The sequence below is a fragment of the Mobula birostris genome, chromosome 8, assembly GCF_030028105.1.
Source record: "Mobula birostris isolate sMobBir1 chromosome 8, sMobBir1.hap1, whole genome shotgun sequence".
NCBI lineage: Eukaryota > Metazoa > Chordata > Chondrichthyes > Myliobatiformes > Myliobatidae > Mobula > Mobula birostris.
In genome coordinates, this window is record NC_092377.1 from 31,958,733 (window position 1) to 31,982,782 (window position 24,050).

Sequence of the window (24,050 nt, forward strand, 5' to 3'; positions counted from 1 at the left end):
TGATGAAATAATTAAAACACTTCAAACACTTTCAGAAGAATAAATAAGGGCCAGGACACTGGGTGAAATCTTTACAACAGTAGCACAGAATCATTTGCATTGACCTGAGGGGGAGGGCAAGGTGAAAGGCAACATCTCTAACTGCAGCTGGCTCTCACTATCCTCTTAAGTGCCACTTAGCATCCCTGGAGTGGGGTTTAAACCCACGAGTTTGTGGTTCAGAGCAGAGCGTGGTACTCCTGAGCAAGATGGCACCTGTGGATTTACTTCCTGCTACAGAAATGCTTTGACGAGCCAGTTGAGTAGTTGAGTGGGCAAGCCCATTGATCCACAGACACAAGTTTGATCCCACCATGCCAGCTGGAGAACTCAGGGTTAAAGTAGCTACAAAAGGGTGGTCTCCGTAATGTAATTGTTAAACTGCCAGGATGTCACTTGGCTTACAAGCATACTTCGGAGAAGGAAACTTGGCTCAAGTGTCACTTCAGACCCTCAATGTGGAGTCAGGAAGGACAAAAAATATTCACATTGCTTCCACATTTTGTATACAAACGCACAAACTGCTTCTCCATCAAGCCAGTCAGACAAAGCATCTCCGATGACACTTTATCACAAATGGGCAGCCTACGAGCTTTACATTTCTGAGACTGGATTCGTTTTTAATGTGAATCTGCTTCCAATTCTTTAAAATAATCTTTCTCATTACCAGTCCTGATCTAGGGTCTTAACCCAAGGCAGCAACAGTCCTTTTATCTGTACAGATGCTGTTTGACAACCATGTAGTTGGGCTATTTTTATATATTCTACCATCTGCAGGCTTGTCTGTCTCTATCCTTACCAAGTTGTAAGGAATAGCTCCGTTCTATTAGGACCAAGAGTGTGATCTGTGTGGCATTCTTCTTTGCTTTTGCATCTAACTTTAGCTTCAACTACATGTCACATTAAAGTACGTTTTAGTCTTTGTATCCTGCACTATACAACAATCTACCTAATCGCCTTTTCAAGTCAGTCCTGATTCAGATGCATCAGTAATTTATGCTCTCATCCTAATGGGCCTCTTGACCTTGCAAGTCATAAAAAGTGCCAATGCTCAATTAGCATGAACCACTTGAACTCAGATAGCTTTGGCTATAGCTAATACACCAAAATCACAACTTTCTAGAATACCTTGTTTCTCAGCAGTGAAACAAGAAGCTTTTTTTTTCCCCCCTCGACCAAGTTCATAACATACTTGGATCCCTCGACTGGGTTTCTGATCTTTCAGTAGCTGGTAACCCAGTGTGTATCTAATGGAGTGCAGTGTTCTCTGACATGCCACTGCTCTCTTTGTTGGAAAAGTAAGATCTGTTTTCAATAAGAGCAGGGAGTCCTCCCTGGTATCCTCTTCAATGCCTATCCCTTTATGGAAAGACACATGGCAAGCACTTTGTCAATATCACATTTCAGTTTCTGCCTGAGTCTCTGGAGTGGAATATATTCCACAACCAGCTTTCTCAATGACCTATAAGGCCCAACTAATTGCAACAAAAGTTCTATGAGATAGTTTGGGGATTTGAAATACACTACATGCCAGTCTTTCCTTTAGTCCCGGGGTGTTGTTGACTGCAGATCATTCATCTGTGAGTGAAATTCCTGCTGCATATCAATTTAGTGAAATGTTGTCCTGTGGGCCAAACAATTACCTGCTATGAATGGGTACATCGACACAGGGCACAGGAGTGAAAGAAAAATGGAAGGCTATGTGGTAGGGAAGGATTAGATTGATCTTGGAGTAGGTCAAAAGGTCAGCCATCACATTTTCTTAAAAGCTTGTGGTGCTTCACTATAGCCTATTGGAAATTTGATGCATAGTTTCCTAGAAAAATAATTATATGCCCAAATGATCAATCAGAAGCCAAAGGCCAATGTTGATCTGACCCTAGTGCAGGGGTTCCCAACCTTTTTCATGTCACGGACACCCTACCATTAACTGAGGAGTCCGTGGACCCAAGGTTGGGAATCCCTGCTCTAGTGCTTGTAAGTCATGATCAGAGAGTGAAATAAAAAGAAATTCAATCTTGTCAGTCTGTTTGGCAACCTTTATTTCATTCCCCAGCTGTGAGTGATGAGGTGCCTGAAATGCTTGATTGTAAAACCTTCCACATACATGGTGAAATATAGAACTGTGTAATCTTACGCCAAGAAGAATCAGCATATTGCTGTATCTTTGACAGAGCTTTCTAGTTAGCCATATTTTTCATTCTTTCTTCAGAGGCATTTTTTTTGCTAATCAAGTGTGTATCAAATTCATTTTCAAAATTACTTTTTAATTCCTTTCAGAGAGAATGCAGGCAGGGAAAGACATGGTTGCAATTGGATGTTGCCAATTTAATGTTTTGATGTGGGAAAACTATCTAGACTATATTTTTGTTTTATGTGCTGTGTGTGATATATGTATTGTGGGTGCACTCTGGTCTGGAGGAACGTTGGTTCACTTGTTTGCATAAAGGTACAATCGGACGACAATGAATGAATGAAATTTATTTCGGTCAGTACAAACGTAACAAAAAGTATAATTTTCAACGATGGTTTCATAGGACAAAATTACAACAAAAAAAAACATAGATGTTCTTTAAAACAGACCAAAAGGGTGTAGGCTGAAGCTACAGCTTATTACGCCTACCCCTCTTACTTATACAACAACATATTTGGCGTCAATCATCACATCAAAACAAAATAATTCATAATCTTTAAACACAAAATCCAATTCCAGGTATCATTTATTTACATTACTCCCATTCATTTTAAATCATGTATTTTATATTTGTTCGTTAAGTTATTTTTAAATAATTTTTTAAACTTAAGTGCGGTGCATGTTTTTAAATTCTCGCTACAACTGTTCCATTGATTCACCCCTCTGACTGAAATACAATGATTTTTTAATTTGTTCTTATCCTTTGCTTTTGAAATATACATGTTCCTCTCAAATCATGTTGACTTTCTCTCATTTTAAACAACCCTTTGGATACTTTGTGATAGTTGTCCATTTTTTACTTTATACATAATTTGCATTATTTTAAAATCTACAAAATCTCTGAATTTTAAAATAAACTTGAACTTGAATGGGCATCTCCATCATGCTGAAAAACATAACTCTTCTTGATCTTGCAGTAAAGAGAATGCTGACTCCTGATTATTTGCAGGATCTTCATCAGAGGAAGATCAATACTGAGCGAAGTGTTCTGATTGGCAATCATTTCACAGATTCTACCGAGAACCAAATAATTTCTATTATTAGCCCAAATTTAAACAAGTAATATCTTTCACACATTTCAGATTCAGATGGTTAAAGTGATTGTGTTCATAATAGGGGAATTAAAAGCAGAGCAACTTGGCCATTTAGGAACAAAGTCAGAAAGTACTTTTTAAAGCCAAATTATGCACAGATTTGAATCAGTATCACCCAAAAGGCTGTGGCTGTTGGGACATCAAAGTTTCAGGACTGAGGTAGACTTTCGCTAGGCAATTGTGTCAAGGGAAGTGGAAGTAAGCAGTAAAATTCAATTGAGTGGCAGATCAACCATGATCTACCTGAATGTCAGGTCCCGGAGGTTGAATAGTCTGCTCCTTCTCACGATGTTACAGTATAATTATTTTTTTAAACAACATTGGAAATTGGACTGATCAAGGACCATTCACGCTTCCACTGGGTCAATAATCCTTTGGACATGTTGGGCATCACTTTTAATGCTATAGGGCGGGAGAGGGATGGGGAAAACTGGGGGCAGTGCAATTAATAGAATTTCCTTTGGTTTGGCAGCAAGGTTCATGGACAGTGTCTGAGATCATCTCACAAAATACTAGACTTAAATGGAAGTAAAGGCCTTTGTCACCTGCAATGGAATTCCCCAGCGAAACACCCCAAATCAACCATATATAATAATGCAGACTTTCTTCCCAGCTAATTATTTTTACTTTAACTGCAGATTTATCAGAAGCACCTGCAAGCATTTACGCTTTCACCATGGCAATCCAAGTAATTCATGCAGCAAATTACTCATCGTTGGAAGTATAAGCTTAGTTATGATTATATGGATACTAACACATAGACATCAAATTTTTCAGTGCGTTTTAATTGGTTACTAAATCTTCCATTTAAATAGTACAGTAATGTGTTTCAAAAATGTTGCCTGATTAATTGCAGTAGTGCTTGCCCATAGCAATTCCCAGGCTTTGTGTACCTTCTGCACTGTCAACCTTGCACAGCAAGCAATCTGACAACCTTTCAGCGTCTTTTGTAATTGAAATCATTCGCTCTTTCTTGTATCAAAAACTGAGCTTTCCTGCAAACTCTGCAAGGAAGCAAGTTTGCAACAAACCTCTCCATCTTAACCTCAAAATTACAGCTACTCATGGGCATCATTTTGCTTTATAAAAGCAACGTTTTCAAATTATGGTAACCCTGGTGTTTGCTGCGCAGCGGCTTTTCAGAGACAAGTCTGGACAAGCACCGGATCTGAATAGTGGGTCTACTGAATTAGTTTCCAGACGTTATTGTTTTTGCATTACATTATGCCTTTCCAGTGCTAGGTGATTGAACTTCTAAGTAGATATATGAGAAAATAACTGAAACGGAATGAAGGCCCATCGGTCAACGTGCAAAGAAGTGGTTAATGTTTCAGGTTAGGCCATTTATCAGGAGTTAGTATGGAAAGAAACAGAATATTGGCTTATAGCCAGTTCCGAACCAGATAAATTATTCTTCGTGTTAGTTCCATGAAAGAAAAGAAATCTTACCACATTAATTTCCCATTGGCTCCTAATACAACTTAATATTCCAACATCTACTGAGTAATAAATATTAATACCTGGTGCTATGAGATACTCTTTCAAATACACATAACACTAATAGAATGCTATTTTCTTTTATAAAGTATCAATGGAGCCAGAATCAGACTGTGTGGGAAATTCCAAGCTCTCTGACCATTTCATAAGAGATTTACTGCTGCAATGTGAGGGAATTATCTATTACAAACAAGAGAAAATCTGCAGATGCTGGAAATCCAAGCAACACACATCAAAATGCTGGAGGAACTCAGCAGGCCGGACAGCATCTATGGAAAAGAGTACGATCGACGTTTCTGGCCAAGACCCTTCATGAGGACTGGAGAAAAAAAGATGAGGAGTAGATTTTAAAGGTGGGGGGAGGGGAGGGAGAAACATAAAGTGATAGGTGAAAGGTGAGGGGGAGGGATGAGTGGAGAGCAGTGAAGTAGATTGGTGAAAGAGATACAGGGCTGGAGAAGGGGGAATCTGATAGGAGAGAACAGAAGGCCAATGGAAGGAAGTAAAGGGGGGAGGAGCACCAGAGGGAGGTGATGAACAGGTAAGGAGATAAGGTGAGCGAGGGAAATGGGGGAGTTGGGCGGGGGGGGGGAGAGAAGAGAATTACCAGAAGTTCAAGAAATCAATGTTCATGCCATCAGGTTGGAGGCTACCCGGATGGAACATAAGGTGCTGTTCCTCCAACCTGAGTGTGGCCTCATTGCAATAGTAGAGGAGCCCATGGATTGACATATTGGAATGGGAATGGGAAGTGAAATCTCGCTTCTTCTGGTTAATAATCCTCTATTAACACCTTTTGTTCTGTGCACAGTTAAAGAGCAAGTTACCTTATCCTTACAAGAATACAAAATTAACTTTAGTGAATGTGGTCATGAGTGATATTGAATGAGGTAGGAAGGTTTAGCATATGTGGTTTATACATAAAGATTTGTGGAATTTATTATAGACACACATCACCAAGGTGAAGCTTGGAAGCTGTTAAGAGTACAACATGGAAGTAAAGAAAGGATATTAACTTGAACATAGAGCTCCAAAACAGCAATGCTGTCATCAGATCAAAATTGCACACTCCTTGCAAACGTGTGTATTTTCACTGCTTTCGATTGTCTTCCCCCAGGAGACATTCATGTTTGGTGGGATATGGCTCAGCAAGGACATCATTTTCCAAAGCTGTATTATGAACAGGCAGTGTATTCCTGTGCAATGCTAAAAGTGGTTTAAAGGCACCCGAACCATGTTCAAAGCAGACGCACGCCTTTCAATACAAATTACTGGATGTTGACTGGGTTTAGGAATGTGGACAAAGGACTTGGTTTAACAGCGTTAGAATTTACAGAAATGGGGAGAGAAGATTATGCTGGCTGTAATCAGAATGCTGGGAGTCAGTTACAACATCCACCTCATTTAAGAGTGATTATTACATATGCCAGAAAACTAGGGGCATCTTTGGCTGTAATGATTGTCACAAGAGCTTCAAAAGGACAAATAACACCAGATATGGTAATGGTGAATAGGTTAGTGTCTGTGATGTTACATTTGCTGAAAAAACTGCAAGGGGTGTACAATATTGATTTGATGACAGCATTGCAGTTTTGGAGACCTATGTTCAAGTTAATACCCTTTCCTTACTTTGCAAGATTGAAGATGTATCCATGAGCAGGAAAAAAATCACCCATCTCAATGCAGCCTCACAAGCATCACTGTGTGAGGTACGTGTGCTTCATAACCAGGTCCCTACTGAAACCTGCCATCGGTTCCACGAGAACTGAAAACTCACAGCAAGGTCGGAGCTCCATTATTCCCAAGATATCCAGGATCTGGGGGTTAGAGGACTGTGAGGCTGGGTGAGTGGGCGGGAGGAATGGGCCCTGGTTTGCTGTTGTCGCTTTGTATGTGCTGTTTTGTTGTGCTCAGTGTTGTTCTATCAAGCATTGTGGGAATGCAATGTTGGCGGCACCTGTGGGCTGCCCCTTGAACATCATTGGGTGTGTTCACTGTGAACACAAATGGTACATTTCACCCTAGCTGTCTATCACCTTCCTCATGGTTCCACCTTCTTCTACTACCCATTGTGCTTTCCCCTATTCTTTCTTCACCTTTCCTGCCTATCACCTCCCTGCTTCCCCTCCCCCACCCCTTTATCGTTCCCCTTACTGGTTTTTCACCTGGAACCTACCAGCCTTCTCCTTCCCACCCTCCCCCCACCTCCTTTATGGAGCCTCTGCCCCTTCCCTTTACAGTCCTGATGAAGGGTTCCGGCCCGAAACATCGACTGATCGTTTCCATGGATGCTGCCCGACCTGCTGAGTTTCTCCAGCGTGTTGTGAGTGGTACATTTCACCGTATGCTTCATGTGCTCTTGATAAATAAATCTAAATATGAATCTGACATTCATACTGGCTGGCTCATTCTAGACAGGGCTGGGAAATCTTTGCAAAATTTCTTTTTGCTACTGAAAACAGGTTGTTGAGTTCTCCTTTCAAAGATCGAGTAATTAATTTCAGTGTACAGTATTTGCTGGTTTCTCTGCTACAGGATGCCATTGGCTGCATACACATTGTTTTTGCCAATATTAAGAGGAATAGATAGAGTGGACAGCCAGTGCCTCTTCCCCAGGGCACCACTGCTCAATACAAGAGGACATGGCTTTAAGGTAAGGGGTGGGAAATTCAAGGGGGATATTGGAGGAAGGTTTTTTACTCAGAGAGTGGTTGGTGCGTGGAATGCACTGCCTGAGTCAGCGGCGGAGGCAGATACACTAGTGAAATTTAAGAGACTACTAGACAGGTATATGGAGGAATTTAAGGTGGGGGGTTATATGGGAGGCAGGGTTTAAGGGTCGGCACAACATTGTGGGCCGAAGGGCCTGTACTGTGGCTGTTCTGTTCTATGTTCTATATCACATGTCAACATTGGCCTATAACAGAACTGACAGGAATTTCAGTGTGTGATCATAGGCAGTGAGTTATGTATGGCAAACCCCATCACCTGGCATCACTCCTGATGCCCAGACCCCAATGCCTTAGCAACAGTCTATTGAGCAACCTGCTTTTGAGTCACTGCAGTCAAATAAAGGTGACAAGATCTATCTATTGGCAATATGGTTGATGGTTTCAGTAAACAAGAACATGTGAATTGCAAGCCATTGTGCCACATGGAATGTGAAAGGGCAGACCAACAGCATGTCAAAATGTGCGCAATCAGTACTCTGCACAGTTTGAAATAGACTGCTACGTGATGCGCCACTCACCTGCTGGAGGTGAGGAGGAGAAGAAGAAGGAAGAAGGCTAGGGACAACTTGAGTAGCATTTCCCTGTATACGTAGTCTGTGAAGAATTTCACTTCACCTATTCCCCTTTTGCCATCACTGCCATGGTTTAATTTCCCTCTGAATGTTGGCTTTCACACATCCTGCTTGTTCACAATATGAAATCCACTGCTAGAAGGCATTCCACAACGATGATATAAATGGAATCTCATCATGTTGCACCCAAGCTCAACAAGAAGCTTGTGCAGGCTTGTGCATTCCAATCCTTCACGTGCATTTCCTGGCCCCAGTGCCTCTCGGTGACTGTGGCCTGTCTGATGGAGGAGACAGCAGTCAGGCTCAAAGGCCGAGCTTTATGGCTAGAAGCCTCTCAACGTGGATGACAGGTTACCACATCTATTAATGGGACCACATTTGTGGACCAAAAATTGTTAATTCATAATGGAAACAGTCAAATTGGCAAACAGAATTATCTCAATGGGGAGAATCTACAAGGAGTGCTATTAAAAATATGTAGTTGTTTGATGTCTGATAAAATACTAAGAAAAGAACATTTGGAAAAAAATAAATCAATTCTTGGAGACTGGTAGTAAGAATGAAGTTGCAAGAGGTCCACATTTATAGATTAGTTCAATTATGCATTGGCTCACTATGAAATGGGCATTAGGTAAAAATAATGCTGAATATATTGCTGGTAAATAATCTTCAAGCAGGCAAATGACAAATTGGACTATACTTTGAGCAAACCACTGAGGCACAATGGTGGTTTTTGGTGAAAGACCAAGAGGCACCAGTATGTTGGGAATCAAAGGGCTGACTTGCATGGAAATTGTAGGGGGGAGCTTACGGCTCCTGACCATGCAAAGCTACAATCAGAGTTAAGTTTTACAGAGTTAAATTTCTGATATAAAAATGATCTTTGAGGAGAAATAGTTATTAAAATAGAAGTACATCCAGAGCTCTAATTTTTCATGTAAAAAATTTAAGATTTGGCCTCAGGGAAGGAGAACGGGAAGTTAAATTGTAGAAACATTTATACTTTGGCACTGGTTTTGGTGGCAGAACTCTCAGCTTTCAGTAAGAACGTGGGTTCAAGTCACACTGCAGATATCAGAGCCCAAGAATATAAGGTGACAATCTAGTAGGGAAGGAGCACAGCACTGTTAAAGTTATTAAACTGATGCTCTGTGAAATCACAAAGGAGGATTTAGAAAATCCTGTGGCTGTGTGGAGCAGTCTTGGCCAATATTTACCCTTCATCAATATCACTTTAAGGGATTACATTAATCCTTCTCACATTGTTGCTTGTGGAACCTTGCTATGCACAAATTAATTAGCATATTTCCTACATAACAGTAGCGTCAAAAGTGCAAGTGGTGATCAAGCATGTGGGCTGTCTTCAAAGGACTGTGAAAGGATCCATAGAGATGCCAATCTGTCTCCTCTCTGGATGCTGTGCTCACTGAAGTGTAGGCTGTTTTCCAGAGAGATGAAGTATGTAATATGTATTACAAGGCAGACACTAGGGAGCGATTACATGGCAGTAACCTAATCAACAGGTCAAATGATGTCATAAACCACAAGCATAAGTCCTGAGCAGTTTATAACTGTCATCTAAACCTTAAGATGAAATTACAGCCCAGGAATTGCTCACAGTACCCCTTTTTTAGCAGTGGTTCTGAGCTTCCTCCTGCACCTTAGTTTGAAAGTACAGTAGGTCAAGTTCAAAGTTCAGAGTAAATTCATTATCAAAGTGCACATATGTCACCATGTACAACCCTGAGATTAATTTTCTTGCAGGCATTCACAGTAAATACAAGAAGAAGAATAGAATCAATGAAATACTACACCCAGCAAGACGGACAAACAACCAATGTGCAAAAGATAACAAACTGTGCAAAAACAAAAAGAAAGAAATAAAGAAATAGTAGAAATAGTAATAATAACAACAATAAATAAATAAACAAGAAATATAGAGATATAAGATGGAGTCCTTGAAAGTAATCCATAGGTTGTAGGAATAGTTCAATGACAAGGCGAGTGAAGCTATCAAGTAGTCCAGGAGTAAACCATTATCTGCAAATGTTCTTGATCCAGTTCTCAGTCTGAGATAGCAGATTTCAGCTGTTCTGGAAAACTGCCACAATTACCCTTAGTGCCTTTGAATCAGGCTAATAAAGGGCTGGACTTTTCAGAGAAGCACTAGTAACCAGTAACATAGGTAACTAATGCCATTTCTTTATGAAAGTTTCATCAAGTCCAGGAAAGCAGCATCCATCATCAGGGACCCCTACTGCCCAGGACATGCTCTCTTCTCGCTGCTGCCATCAGGAAAAAGGTACAGGAGCCTCAGGACTCACAGCACCAGGTTCAGGAACTGTCATTACCCCTCAACCATCGGGCTCTTGAACCAGAGAGGATAACTTCAATAAACCCATCACTGAAATGACCCAATAATCTATGGGCTCACTTTCAAGGACTCTTCATCTCATGTTCTGAATATTTATTGATTATTTTATCTTTCTTTCTCCTGTATTTGCACAGTTTGTTTTCTTTTGTATCCTTGTTGAACACAAGAAAAATGGTCTTTCATTGATTCTGTTATGGTTATTATTCTATTATGGATTTATTGAGTATGTCCGCAAGAAAGCGAACCTCATTGTCGTATATGATGACATATACGTATATACTTTCATCATAAATTTATTTTGAACTTTCTCATAAAGGCAGACACAAATCAGAAATGCCTAAATTACTGCATGTTTTTCTGTCGACTTAACTGATGGCCAATGTCTTTCTCAGCCCTCTTCATGGCAGGGCTGGCTCTGTGACTTGTGCCCATTCCTCACCCTCATCTCCTAACCTCAAGTGACAGGAGGTAGGTAGGCGAAGGGATTGAATGTTGCCCAGGCTCTCACATTGGTGCATCAAGATGGTGAAAAGGACATTCATAGTTCCGATTCCTTTAGACACAGGAACAGGCCCTTTGGTCCACAATACTGTGGCAAACCAGCGAAAAACCAAATCAAAACCACCCAAACACGAATCCCTCCTACCTACACCATGCCCATATCCCTCCATCTTCCTTATATCCATGTGCCGAACCAAACATCTCTTAAAAGTCTCTGATGTATTTACCTCTACCACCATACCAGGCAGCGCATTCCAGGCACCCACAACTCCTAGTAAAAAGCTTTCTCCTCACATCCCCCTTGAACCTACCCCCTCTCACCTTCAATGCATGCCCTCTGATAGAAGACATTTGAACCCAGGGAAACAGATGCTCTCTGTCCTCTCTATCTATGCCTTTCATAATCTTGTCAACCTCCGTCAGATCTCCCCTCAGCCTCCGGCGCTTCTGAGAAAACAACCCCAGTTTATCCAGCCTCTTGTGATAGCACATGCCCTCTAAGCCAGACAGCATCCTGGTGAGCCTCTTCTGCACCCTCTTCAAAGCCTCAAAATCCTTCCTGTAGTGGGGTGGCCAGAACTGTACGCAATATTCCAGGTGTGGCCTAACCAGAGTTTTATAAAGTTGCAACAGAACCTCTTGACTTTTGGACTCAATGCCTCGACTAATAGAAGCAAGCATTCCATAGGCCTCCTCAACCACATTATTGACCACATTATTGTGTAGCCACTTTCAAGGAGCTATAAACTTGGATCCCAAGATCTCTCTGCTCAGCAACACTGTTAAAGATCTTGCCCTGAACAGTGTACTGACTCCATGCATTTGCCCTACTGAGGTGCAACATTTCACAGTTTCTTGGGTTGAACTCTATCTACCATTTCTCAGCCCATATCTGCCACTGATGTATATTGTGATGTATTCTTTGCCAGTTTTCTACACTATCCACAACTCTATCAATCTTACTACCATCCACAAATTTTCTAATCTACCCATCTACATTTTCATATATCACAAACAGCAACACAGATCCCTGTGGAAATCTATTAATTACAAACCTCTAGCTTGAGTAAGTTCCTTCAATAACAACCCTCTGTCTTCAATGGGCAAGCCAGTTCTGAACCCAAACAGCCAATTCGCCACAAACCCCATGCATCTTAATCTTCTGGATTAGCCTCCCACGAGGGACATCGTCAAACACAAACACCTTACCAAAATCCATGTAGACAACATCACCTGTCCTACCCTCATCAATTTCTCTTGTCACCTTGTCAAAAAAACTCTATCAAGTTGGTAAGGCATGACCTGCCATGCACAAAGCCATGCTGCCTCTCCCTAACTGAGCTATGGGTTTCCAAATGCTCATATTTCCTATCCATAAGAATTTTCTCCAGCAATTTCCCTACAACTGACATGAGACTCACTGGTCCATAATTCCCAAGATTTTCTCTTGTTCCCTTCTTAAATGGAGGTATAACATTAGCTGATGGTTTGGATCGGAGACCAGACCAAAGCTAGCAGCGCGCTATTTGTTCAAGGCACAGTTGGACAGTGGTTCCACACATCAGTTGGAGTCTGACAAGGCTGCCTCCAAAATTTTCAACAACACTGTTCAGCATTTTCCTGGAACAAATAATGGCAGATGCCCCCAGAAGACCATATTGGCACAGTCAGCATTGGAGGACAGATCACAACCAACCTCAGGTTCGCCGGTGACATTGATGGGCTGGCAAGAAGTGAGGAAGACTTATCTGCCTTGTGAACCATCTGAAAGATACGTCTATTAGATATGGCATGGAGACCAGTGCAAAGAAAACCAAGCTGATGAGAAACGGTGAGGAGCCAATCACAACAAGAATCACAGTCAGTGGACAAGAACAAGATACAGTTCAAGTATCTTGACGTCATCATCAACCAAGAACGATCAAAGCTTGAAGTCTTTGCAACACTGGCTATGCTAAAGCTAATCTGGGGAAACATTAGTATTGCTCTCTGTTCCAAGTTGGAACTTCTGCATGCACTTGTGCTCTCCACCTTCTTGTATGCATGTGAATTATGGACTTTGACAGTAGAACTGCAAAAGATCCAGGCAGTAGAAATGAAATGCTCCAGAAGGTTCCTCGGCATCTCCTATACAGAACATATCTCAAATGATGAAGTGTGAAGAACCATCACCCAGCGCATGAGACACTCTGATGATCTACTGTCCACAGTAAAGAAGAAGAAACTGAGATGGTATGGCCACATAACAAGATCAAGTGGACTCTGAAAGACTATTCTTCAAGGAACAGTGCATTGGACCAAGAAAAAGGAGCAGACAGAAGAAGAAATGGACAGACAACATTGCAGAGTGGATCGGTGAGAGCTTTGCCGCAGCCCAGGCACTCACTCACAACCATGAGAGATGGAGACAAGTGGTGCAGTGCTCATCTGTACAGCACCCCTACAATGCAGGCCGGTTGTGGGATCTGTAACCATAACATTAGCCATTCGCCAGTCCTCTGGGACCTCTCCTATGGCAACAGAGGACACAAGGATACTGGTCAAGGGCCCAGCAATCTCATCTCTTGCCTCTTTCAATAACCTGAAGTAAATCCTGTCAGGCCCTGGAGACTTATCCACCTTAGGCCCAACACTTCCTCTTTCTTGACGTCTAAACACCTTAATGTATTTATACACTCAGCACTAATCTGCTGGTCCTCCATATCCTTTTCCTTGGTAAATACTTTCAGGAAACTTGGGCCAAAAATCAACGGGCTTGCGCATATAGATTTTTATTAGTAGAACTTCCATCTACACAAAGAAGCAAAGAGACGATTGTATAGCTATATCGACCATTATGTAGAGTTTCAAGCAGCAACAGCAATATTTTACTTTCCAACCCAGTGTTGTTGCAGGATATATATACATATAGGGCAGGCTAGAAGAGTAGATGACAAAGGGATGATCTCTTAGAGGTGTGTAAAATCATGAGGGGCATGGTCTTTGTAAATGAGCACAGTCTTTTTCTCAGGAAAATACATTCAAAAACAAGAAGGAGTAGGTTTAAGGTGAGAAGAGAAAAGTTTAAACAGGACCTGAGTGGCAACTCGTTCAAGCGGAGGGTGGTGTGAATATTGTATGAGATGATAGGGAAGTGGTTGAGGCCGATAAACTAATATTTCAAAGTCACTTGGACACGTACACAGTTTGGAAAGGATGAGAGAGATGGGACTAGCTCAGTTGGGCATCTTGGTCAGCAAGGATGAACTGGGTCAAAGGTCCTATTTCTATACTGTGTTACTCTGTGACTCAGGTATGGGAGAAATTCAGCTTCAATACCTCTTTAATCATTAAATCGTCAACAAGCAAAAGCATCACATCAGCAACACGAGGTCTGAAGCATTTTTTTTACATAGAGCAATTTATTTCATGATTTAATCATTACATAATGACCCTATGTTAACACTGTGTGCGAATCCAGATCATAAAACACCCTCTACAGTGATGGCCGTAATTCTCTTTGAGCCAGGTTAATCTCACATAGTCAAGCATCCCAAAAATGAAGTACAACAATATGATAGGAGGCATCCAACTGTTATAAGTCTGGGAATTTCGACTGCAGAACATAGAACACAGAACAGCACAGGCCCTTCAGCTCATGACGTTGTGCCTACTAACATACACCACTCCAGATCAATTCAACCCTTCCCTCCTACACAGTCCATAATCCACATTTTTCTTACACCCATGTGCCTGTCTAAGAATATTTAAAAGTCCCTATTGCATCAGCCTCTACCAGCAACCCTGGCAGATTGTGTTGTAAAACATTATCAGTGTCTTTCTATTGATGCGATTGCACTCTAACAGTGGGTTAGTCAACATACGTACCCTAAAATCTTATTTTTATACTCAGATTTCAGCTTTCCTACATCTTGCTCTTTTCCCTCAGACAAATAGATGGGAAAACTGGTTCTTGCATCAGGAAGTGGCACTTGGATCTAACAATCATTCTGTAAGGTTCTTACTTCACTATATAGGCAACCATCTGATAGACAGGTCCATATATTTGCAACGTGAGGAAATGTAGTTTTAGATAAGAACATAAACACAAGAGGTTCTGTAGATGCTGGAAATCTTGAGGTGAAACCAGAGGACAGAGAAGGTGGGTGTGTGAGGAAGGGAGTTTGAGGTAAGAAGCTGGGAAGTGATAGGTGAAAGAGGTAAGGGATGAAGAAGATGGAATCTAATAAAAGGACAGTTGATCATGGAAGAAAGGGAAGATGGAGAGGAACCACAGGAAGATGATAGCCAAGTGAAGAGAAGGGATGAGAGGGGAACCAGAGTACAGAATCGATAAAGGGAGAGGGGAAATTTACTGGAAGTTAGTGACATACCAGAGTGTACTCCTTCCCCCTCCCCTTCACCCCCACCTTCTTATTCTGGCTTCTGCCCCCTTCCTTTTCTGTCCCGATGAAGGGTCTTGGCCCAAAACGTTGACTGTTTACACCCCTCCATAGATGCTGCCTGATTTGCTAAATCGCTCCAGCATTTTGTACATGTTGCTTTAGATCACATCAAACTGTTGCATGTAAGGTGCAGAGGTACTGATGGGCCATGCCAACAGGTCCCATCATGAAGGCACAACCAAATAAAGACTGTGCAGTCCTGTTCTACAAGAGCCAGAGGCACAATTCCAACTGTGAAGAGCAGAATTAGGCCATTAGGCCTCCGCGCCTTCTCCGGCATTTGATCATGGCTGATTTATTTTTCCTCTCATGAAATATTAAGTAAGTGTGCTATATCATATCTAAGTATTCATTAGAATGATTAATTACTTAAAGATATCAAACATAAACCAATCAACTCTCTCACTGAAGTACCTGAGAAGCAATGTCCTGAAAACATTGGGCAACTCAAATAGAGTTTATTGGCTAACTTATAAAATTCTCTCTATTATAAGGCATAATACAGTTACACAACATAACAGATTGTGATTTCAAAACAGCATTAAATACATTTCAGATATTTTAGATACAGGAATCACATTAATTTACTGTAACTCAGTGCAGTCAGGACATTGCAAAAGCAACAGCTGAAGTACTCAAGCCACATCTGATACAGTTGTTTCCAGCTACAGCTGGCTGGAGTGCACTTATGTACAGCAAAATAAATACTCATCTTTGTATTGTTCAAACATGTACCTCGTGACAGGTTCTAATAAAATATTTAATCAGTCCCTTTGTTGTGAAAATTATGTTAAAAACCAGCCTTCATTCCCTGAATAACACCTGGATCAAATTAATTACTTCACACATCTTGTACAATTTCTTTAGTCCCGGATTATTAACAATAGATGATTTTTGTGTGACAAGTATTAATGATCTACAGGATCAAGTTGTCAGAAGTATATTTCCCTTGACATTGTACACTTTTATAACACAGCAAACCAGCAGCGCCTTCCAGAGTGGTCCACGATGTGAATTAATAATGGTGTCTTCCAAGTTCCTGGAGTCGGCTCCAGGCAACTTACACCCAGTGCAGGGAATGTGAAACGGAAACCCAAGTAAATATTGTGTCACTGTTCAAAAGACTGCAGGGGCCTCAGCAAGGATGCTATTTCACAGTATCAGTTGATCTCTACACCTCCTAATAAAAAGTTACAATTACAAAAAATAAATTTCCCTCTTTAATTCTGACAAACTTCAGATGGTCTTTAGCTGGCAGGGGAATGTCTTAGAGTGAATGGAAGAATAACTTGCAGACATTGTTAGTGACAGCAAATGACAGTGAAGGCTCCAATGCAGTAAAATAAACAATTTTAACAATCAATAGGCTTTCCCTAAGATTTTTTTAAAAACAGACAGCAAAAGCAGACGTGTTATTTTACAAAATCAACTTGCAACGATTACAGAGAATGAAGTGCCAACCACTAATGTACCAAGTGCCAGAGGTAATACAGCCCACATTACTGAATTACATCTTTGTGTATTCCACCTGGAGATCTAAATGAGAATGCTGGCATTACGATAGTCAATGACGTTTAAAAGACATTCAGGAACACGGAGAGCAAGGGTTTAAGGAGGTATGGGACAAGGCAGATACATGAAACTAGCTCAGGCAGGCAATTTGGTCAGGATGGAGAGTTGGACCAAAGGGCCTTTTCCCATACTGTATAAATCTATGACTAACGAAGAACAGAGAAGCGAATTATGGTAAACATATGAAAATGGAAACACACTGTCATTCATTCCAAAAGGTTTTCTCAGATTCAGTTCCATCAAATTAAGAATCTTTCAGGAGTCCAGGTTTAACTGTTTCTAGGTTGAGAGTGTGTGAGGAATATTTGAACTCAATAAACTTTTCTTAATCTCGCTTTGTGACTCTATATGCTCTAAGTTTTCTCAGTTGCTATCGTATCTTATACTTAACAGCAGCTGCGTCCCAAATAAAGGAAACCTCAGACATGGGGGAGCAGGAAGTGGAACGGAGGGTGAGGAGAGGGAGAACAGGGTGGACTGCAGGCTTGGAAGGCTCATTAGCAGTCTCCTGCCTCTAGATATCCCTCACGTGACTGCATTTCAAATTGATTTAATAATTACTGATTCTGATCTTGCTATTTTTATAATCTTCAAATCAAAGTCAATTAGCTGCAGTTAAATTGACATGACGATACACCATGTGAATGGAATAGGAAAGGAACTCCTTCAGTTTGCAGAACATGGAGTTATTTCAAATGGGACTTTAATCCTCACTGCTCCCCCTCCTCCTTCCACACCAGATTTCCTGGTGGATCTCAAGCAACTGGTTGCAGGATAGATGTCATTAGTAAGACAGTATTTAAAAGCACTTTAACAGGTACATGGCCAGAAAAGCTTTAGAGTAGGGGTTCCTGACCTTTCTTATGCCATGGGCCCTTACCGTTAAACACAGGGTCAGTGGACCCCAGTTTGGGAACCCCTGGGGGATATGGACCAAGATGGCAAATGGGACTGGTTGGCATTGACCTGTTGGGCTGAAGGCCCTGTTTTCATGTTTATACGATTCCATCTCAAACTAGTTGAATTAATTCTGACTGATTGCCAAAATAACTAAATATGTTCCATTCACAATTTTAAGCAATTTGTACCAACCTTCACATCATGGAAGACTCCACAGCCCAAAATGTTAAGGTGCAAATAAAACCTGCATGTGTTTCTTGTGCAGAAGCCAGCACTCAGAGCCTGCACGGCAAAGCAGCGACAAAAGTAGTGAAATAAGTGCGCACACTTTTTATGGGGTTACAGCTGGTCTCTTTGGGATGCTCTTGTCTGCACCTGCACCATGAGTTATATGTTTTTGTGGTTGCAGCTTTAAACTAGATAACGTACTCAGCTGTAACTGAAACATTCAATTACACACAAGCTACGGTTCACATCATATCCATGCACAAGTCTGCAATCCAAACCTATGCTTTCATATTGCTGGATATGGGACAATATTAGAAAGGAAGCAAATATAAACAGTCCATTTTTATTCAAAGTCTGTAACTCGAGTGCAGAATAGTGGGAAAATGGGTGATTGGGAAACTAGGTGTAGAAAAAGCTCTCTACTGAGCAATGGCAAAACAAATGAGGATCCAGCTCATAATGACAACTGGAAATTCCAGCAAGAGTAGAGATTACTACTCACTATAATGAAAATGAGGTGAAATCCATCTCATGAAACTTGCATTGAGTGGTGCTTGGTTTGCTTCTGAGCCAAGACATGGTTGGTATTCAGTAAGATGAAGCAAGGTTCTAATTTCCTCTTTCCACCAGACTACTTCCCATTTTGTCATCTTTTAAACCCAAAGCCTTCACACAATACGATGAAGTGTGATTCTGGACAGAAGTAACATGATTCTCTGTTGCCCCAATTACGATAAATTTCGTCATAGCTTCCTGATATGGGAATCTGAAGGTGACGAATTGTATGCAAATTCTGAGATGTGACAGGATTTGTAAGTGTGGCTTTTATGCTCAGTAGTGAAACACTGAAAAACCATTATTGCATCAACACGTTATTTTGATCTGCCAGATTCTTGGTAAATGAGATTGCTAAATGATTGCTCCTTCTAACCTACTTGTAATTCCAGAGACCCTGCATAAAAAGATTGTAGTCTAGAACATTTCTCACTGTCAACATTAAATACTCTCAAAAGATCTATCTAATATATATCTGTATGTGTGTGTAGTTTATATCAACAGTTTTCTGTAAAAGCAGTGTGTTATGCTGGAAAGCGTGTTTTGGCTTCAGCTAAGATAAGGACCCACGTTGTCAAACTTGGGAGTGTTGTGTCAGCCAACCAGGATTGTGGGATGTGAGCCGTGGGGAAAGAGTTTTCTGAAGAACAGTCATCTTTTGCCGGGAGACGTGGAGAGGGGCACGAGTGAAGATGCTGCAGAATGCTATTGGAAGGACATTCCCCGTTGCAAGAAGAGCTTTGTGCAGATGAGTAGCTCGAGGGAGGAAGGACCAATACTCATGAAAGAGACAGTTCATTCAAGATGGCCTTCAAGGGGAGTTTGGAATGTGGTGGATGCTTTCACACAACCCCAACTACTCCAGTATGAGCTCCAATATTATGTGCACATCAGCCTGATTTAATTGTAATAGGCTCTTTTTCTTTTTCGGTAACTGTTTGTTAAAGTTGAACATTTGGTAAATGTAGTTTCTTTACAATTTTACGTTGCTGCACAATCTGTCATAACTGGGCTACTGATAACTGTGCATGGGCAATATTTACACAGTATTTGCTCAAATTGAGGTTTCTGTAATCAGAACATGATGACGTTCCTGTTTGGTTGAACCCCAAATCATACCGGCCCTAGACACATACTGTTTATGAAAGGTGGCTTCCTTACTGCTGAGTCACGTGGCTGGTAGCAGAGTTAGTTTAAGTGCCAAGTCTGTATACGAGCTCTGGTGAGAGGGTTACATAAATTTATAAATATGTTCGAGAGAGGGAGAGGGGGAGGGAAAAAGAGTAACTTTTGGAAGAACTACATAAACTACATACTTTTGGACATTGTAGGCACTGCAGAAAAGTTACAGTGCCCCAACGCACACTGGATGAATATTGTCCAACAATAACTGCTATCTGATTAGCTAACTGATGAGACATTTAGGAAGCAATGAACTAAGAATAACTTGCCTTCCTGACAGTTTGATGCGTTGAATGTTGTGCCAATAGTGTGCTTTCCCTGTGCTAGATCTGTGGCAAAACAAACCACATAAAACTGAAAATATCTCATATTGAAAGTCATGCTTGCATTAGGGGTGTGGAATTACTATTACGTATTGAGGGAAAGATTTATGAAAATAACTATATCATACAGAAATGATGGAAGAGGTGAACACAAAGTTTGGCAAACATGTAATTAATATTCAAACCAAATGGTTATATATAAAATTTACAAAAATATGTGCGACTAGTTACCAGAAACAATTTCAAAAATTATGAAAGCTTTGTGAGGTTTGTGAATCAAACAATTTGAAAGATGTTTCTATAAATTAACTGTTTGTCTTGAAAGAGTATTAAATGAGAACGTCTCATACAACACTAAGGTCCCAGGTATAAAAATGAAGGGATTAAGGACAGGAATTCTTACTTCCAGGCCCTGAAATTAGCACTTGACTAAGGGCAGTCACACAGATCTATCTCATTTGCTTCCTGGGCCAAGGTGAAGCGATTCTGGAAAGATGCTGCCACAGCTGCTGTGAATTATGTTCTTGCCTAATCCTGGATATTGTTCAGTGCAAGGAGCTGATTCCATAAGTGTACCATGATTGGCTTAATACAGTCTCAGAACCATTGTTTTGAATGTTATGACATTATAGTTGTTATGAAAGTGCACTGGGGGTGAGGGATGGTTAGGATTGGTGGTTGGGGTTTGTTCAATGTTGGGAAATGGTGTACAATTCAGTTTGGGAAAAGTATGGCTGACGAACCTTAGCTCAGTTGTTCCTAATACTTCATAGTTGAACTCTGTTCCAGGAGTCAGTAAATTAAATCTTTGGATTGGAATGTGCAAAATTTATAAAAAGTGACCCATGTGATTAATTTCAAAGTACTCTTGGGATGACAGTAAATGGCACTACAGGACTGCTGGCTTCTAGCTCTAAGGCAGTAAGAAAATATTCTGCAGCATCCTCATTTTTCCCCTGGTCTTGCAGCACCTCCCCCAAGCTGTTCCAGGCCTCATGGGATGTTGACAGAGTCTGAACGGCATCTCTCAGAACCTTCTTTGCCAAGCTACTTCGGCCCATTTTGTAGACTGTCCTTCCCTGCAATGAAACAACAGACAAAGATCAATAGGTCGATGTACCAAGCTGAGAATTATCACATTTCATGACAAAGATGTGGAAAGTATAAACTTAGAAATCAAAGTACTAGCATTTATAGAGCACCTTTCATGTACTCAGGAAACTTCAAAACAGTCCACTGCTAATCCATTACATTTGAAGTATAGGGATGTGAAGGCAAGCAGGGCAGTTAAATGAAGCATGCACAGACTCACAGACAGTAACCTCTTTTTGGTTGACATGGCAAAGGAATCAAATAATCTTTCAGCAAGGAAACAGGCCCCATGGTCCACTGAGTCTCTAGCGACCATTGAGTACACATTTATACTATTTAATAAATGTATAAATTAATAAAATAAATGTATATATTTGTAAAATAAAATAGCATAAATCTGTTCATATTATCTTATTCTCCCATAGATTCTGTCATTTGCACACAGAGTGGGGGGAAATTAACCCATTAATGTGCACAGCTTTGGATGTGGAAGGAACTCGAGAGTACTCCATGAAAACCCATATGGTCATAGGAAGTACGTGCAAACTCCAAAGAGGTAGAACCGGAGGTCAGCTGCTCTACTATCTTCACCTCCATGCTGAGCCCTGTGCTGTCCATGCTACTAGTTAAACCAGCGGTCCCCAACCACCGGGCCATGGACCGGCACCGGGCCGCAAAGCATGTGCTACCGGGCCGTGAAGAAACGATACGAGTCAGCTGCACCTTTCCTCATTCCCTGTCACGCACTGGTGAACTTGAACATTGGGTTGCCAACTGTCCCGTATTAACCGGGACATCCCGTATATTGGACTAAATTGGTTTGTCCCATACGGGACCGCCCTTGTCCCGTATTTCCCCTGCTAAGGTAGAGCGTTCCTATGAAACCTTTCATGCCGAAATGGTGTAAAGCGAAGAAGCAATTACCATTAATTTATATGAGAAAAATTTTTGAGCGTTCCCAGACCCAAAAAATAACCTAACAAATCATACCAAATAACACATAAAACCGAAAATAAATAACACTAACATATAGTAAAAGCAGGAATGATATGATAAATACACAGCCTATATAAAGTAGAAATAATGTATGTACAGTATAGTCGGGAAGCTGAAGGCAAAACCGATTCGTGGGAGAAAAAAACGGCACATTTGCGCATGCGCACATCACATGCGCACGTCACGCATGCGCACACAGGTGCCCGCGCAAGGCTTCATGGTCATGGTAGTCTTTCCTGGGGTAAAGTGTCCCGGGATTTGACTGCTACTTTTGTCCCTTATTTGGGAGTGAGAAAGTTGGCAACCCAAACTGTAAAAGACATGTTGAGGTGAGTTTAACCCTACTTGAACACCCACCCTCCCTCGGTCGGCCGGTCCGCAGTGCAAAAATGGTTGGGGACTCCTGAATGAAACAACCATTGTGTACCTTGGAAAATGTGAGCATGGAATTTTTCACATTCAACTAAAAAAGCAGGCAGTCAAATGTGAAATAAAAACAGAAAACATTGTAACCACTGAACGTTTGTGGTAAGAGAAACAAAGTTCAAAAGCTCAAAGTTCAAAGCACATATATGTCACCATGTACAACCCTGAGATTAATTTTCTTGCAGGAATACTCAATAAATCCAGAACAGGATAATAGCCCTAATAGACTCAACGGAAGACCAGACTAACTGGGCATTCAATTTCATATGCAAATGACAATAAACTGTGCAAATACAAAAAGAAAGCAATAATAATAATGAGCAAGCAATAAATATTGAGAACATGAGATGAAGAGTCCTTGAAAGTGAGTCCACAGGTTGTGGGAACATTTTAGTGATGGAGTAAATGAAGTTGAGTGAAGTTATCCCCTTTGGTTTTGATGGAGCCTGAAGATTAAGGGGTAATAACTGTTTCTGAACCCAGTGGCGTGAGTCCTAAAGCTCCTGGACCTTCATCCTGATGGCAGCAGCAAGAAGAGAGCATGACCTGCATGCTGGGGGTGGGGATCCCTGATGATGGATATTGCTTTCCTACAACAATGCTCAATGATGAGGAGGGCTTTCCCCAAGATGGACTTGGCCAAATTCACTCCTTTTGGTAGGATTTTCCATTCGATGACATTGGTGTTTCCATACCACGCTGAATTGCAGCCAGTCAACATACCCCCCACCACATATCTACAGAAGTTTGTCAATGTTTTGGATATCATACAAACTCCTAAAGAAGTAGAGGCACTGTTGGGCTTTCTTCATAATTGTACTTACGTGCTCGGTCCTCAGAAATGATAACACAGAGATATTTAAAGTTGCTGACCCTCTCCTCCTCTGATCCTCCGAAGAGAACTGGCTTATGGACCCCCAGTTTTCACTTCCTGAAGTCAATAACCAGCTCTTTGGTTTTGATGACATTGAGTAAGAGGTTGTTATTGTCCCACCACTCAGCCAGATATTCAATCTCCCTCCTATGAGGTGGTTCATCACCACCTTTGATTTGGCCTATGACAGTGGTGTTGTCAGTAAACATGAAAATGGCATTGGCGCTGTGCTTAGCGAGTAGAGCAGGGGCTAAGCACATAGACTTGTGGTGCACCTGTGCTGATGGAGATTGTAGAGGAGATGTTGTTGCCAATCTGAACTGACTGGGGTCTACAAGTGAGGAAATCAAGGATCCAATTCCACAAGGAGGTATTGAGGCCAAGGTCATGACCCTTATTTACTAACTTTGAGTATGACAGCATTGAATGCTGAGCTGTAGTTGATAAAGAATCT

The 24,050-nt window shown here is 41.2% G+C and overlaps 1 protein-coding gene across 3 annotated transcripts in view; it reads right to left on the reverse strand.

Annotated features, from left to right (window-relative positions):
• Positions 1–14,399: 14,399 nt before the first annotated feature.
• The window catches only part of LOC140201218 (tetratricopeptide repeat protein 7A-like), a 260,896-nt gene continuing 251,245 nt past the window's right edge, over positions 14,400–24,050 (reverse strand). For all 3 annotated transcript variants that reach the window (XM_072264960.1, XM_072264961.1, XM_072264962.1), the window contains one exon: positions 14,400–21,287. In XM_072264960.1, the coding sequence (XP_072121061.1) occupies positions 21,066–21,287 (222 nt within the window). In that variant the 3' untranslated portion in view covers positions 14,400–21,065. The remainder of the gene's footprint in view (positions 21,288–24,050) is intronic.